Here is a 1975-nt window from a genome sequence, read left to right as displayed (position 1 = left end):
CATGCTTGTATTTTTTATTCTTTCTAACAAACTGACAACCCGTTCTCCTTTAAAAACAGAAAACCTTAATCCCTAGTACCATACACAATGTTGCTTTCAAGTTTATTTAGTCAATAAGATACAGGATCATATGTGATTCTTTTTTAGGCTAAGTCCCTCTTCAGGTCAGCAAAGTAGACAGGCCTCACATCATTTGTAGCAGCAGTGTAACAGTGACTTTTACCTATCCAAAAAAGCCCAAAAAAGGCCACTGTGGTATAGAGGATCTTACTTTAAATAAGAAGTAGGCCTATGCCATGCATATTTGTTTAACATATGGTATCAATAATCTCATTCAAGATACTTAAGGATTGTATTTGTTAGAACTGAAATATGATGAATGATTTGAAGATAGCTACCTCATACTTTGAGTTTATGACTGAGAATTTGATTTAATATTGCTGCCATATTCCAACACAGAGAAGTTTAATTTCAGCTATGAGTGAATTGTATCATTTCACTGCTATAATTATGCACTGAATAATTGATTATTTTGTTGGTTTCACTTTTTGCAGTTTAACTGATGTTGCTTTAAATGCTGTGGACACAGTGAAACTTCTCATTAAATGCACTGTAGAATCCTAAAAGGGTGTCACATACAGAACACTGAAATCTTCCAAAACCTTTTTAGAAACAATTTACCTTCAGTATGCTGCAGCTCTGAAAGAACATGTTTATTCTGAATTTGTGTATTTGTTTTCTTCTTTTAACAGAAGGAGTTTAACAGTGATTGCAAATTGAAGGAAAGAATAGAAGAAAATGGTTATAACACATATGCATCCTTAAATTGGAAGCACAATGGAAGGCAAATGTTTGTGGCCCTGAATGGAAGGGGAGCCACAAAGAGAGGACAGAAAACAAGAAGGAAAAACACTTCAGCTCACTTTCTTCCAATGGTAGTAATGTCATAGATGAAGGAACTGTTTTATTGATGCAACTGAACCAAAGGCTTTTGTGTCAAGAATATGTGGTAATCTTCTTGAAAACTAAATGCAAAGAAATAGTGCAGACATCTGCTTGTTTGAAAAGAGAGTGGGGAAGCCTTTGAAGGTTTTGTACTCGTTGCTGGCACATGAAATACTTTTATTTAGTTTGTTGTCATATCTTATAATCAAGATACAAGCTGGATCAAATGGGATGGAAGTTACTGCCAGTGTGAACAATTTTTTTTTGTCTCTGCAACAGAACAATCTGTTGAATGATCTTCATGGGGAAAGTTATTTATGGAATACTAACTCATATCAAAGACCTTAATTGCTTGTTCAAGCCTAATGATCCGATGAACAGTTAGATATGCAAGCATTTACTGGAAGCACTTGGGTCATATGCACAAATAATGGAATTTCTGGAGAAGCCTTGTGGAAGAATGGATAGGATTAAGGAATATAAGCAAAGTAGTGTAAAACTGTTCTAACAAAATGAATAGTATGGTTTGCTTGTATGTTCTAAATTCATTTCTTCTTCTTTCTCTCTAAGTTATTTATTTAATAGGATGTTAAATATCTTTTTGATTTGAAATGTTTTCCTCCTTTTCTTCTTCGTTATTTGCCCTTTTTCTCAGTACTTCACACAAAGTTTGATAGGTTAAAATGTCAAAATCTCGGACATATTCTGAGAATAGGTATTAGACAAGGCTTTAAAGGCAGAAGTTAGTGCGTATAATCCATTTTTTATCTAAACTGTCTTGCACTTAGGCAAAAAGACCAAACAAGCAGTGCTTGGATTTATGGTATTGGATGTCTTTATGTTGGAGAAATTTTTTTACTTACCAACACTGAAGAACAAATTTCAAGAAATACTTTGTTCAAAGGGTCTTTCTGCTATTTTGAAGTTGAGAGAAGGGGCCACATCCGTCCTTGGGTATCAATGCATCTTTGTGCAGATTCTTCTGACTTTGATTTCAATTTGGAACTAAGATCAAATGCATTGCAATCAG

The 1975-nt window shown here is 34.2% G+C and overlaps 1 protein-coding gene across 1 annotated transcript in view; it reads left to right on the top strand.

The window, feature by feature from the left end:
* Positions 1-950, top strand: part of LOC104164740 (fibroblast growth factor 10-like) — an 8534-nt gene extending 7584 nt beyond the window's left edge. The window contains exon 3 of the mRNA XM_009704173.1: positions 753-950. Within this exon, the coding sequence (XP_009702475.1) occupies positions 753-950 (198 nt within the window). The remainder of the gene's footprint in view (positions 1-752) is intronic.
* The last annotated feature ends 1025 nt before the right edge of the window (positions 951-1975 follow it).

This window comes from Cariama cristata, unplaced genomic scaffold, assembly GCF_000690535.1.
Source record: "Cariama cristata isolate BGI_N322 unplaced genomic scaffold, ASM69053v1 scaffold947, whole genome shotgun sequence".
NCBI classification, from domain to species: domain Eukaryota; kingdom Metazoa; phylum Chordata; class Aves; order Cariamiformes; family Cariamidae; genus Cariama; species Cariama cristata.
The sequence above is the reverse complement of the archived record's forward strand: the minus strand, read 5'-3'. Positions and strand labels throughout refer to the sequence as shown.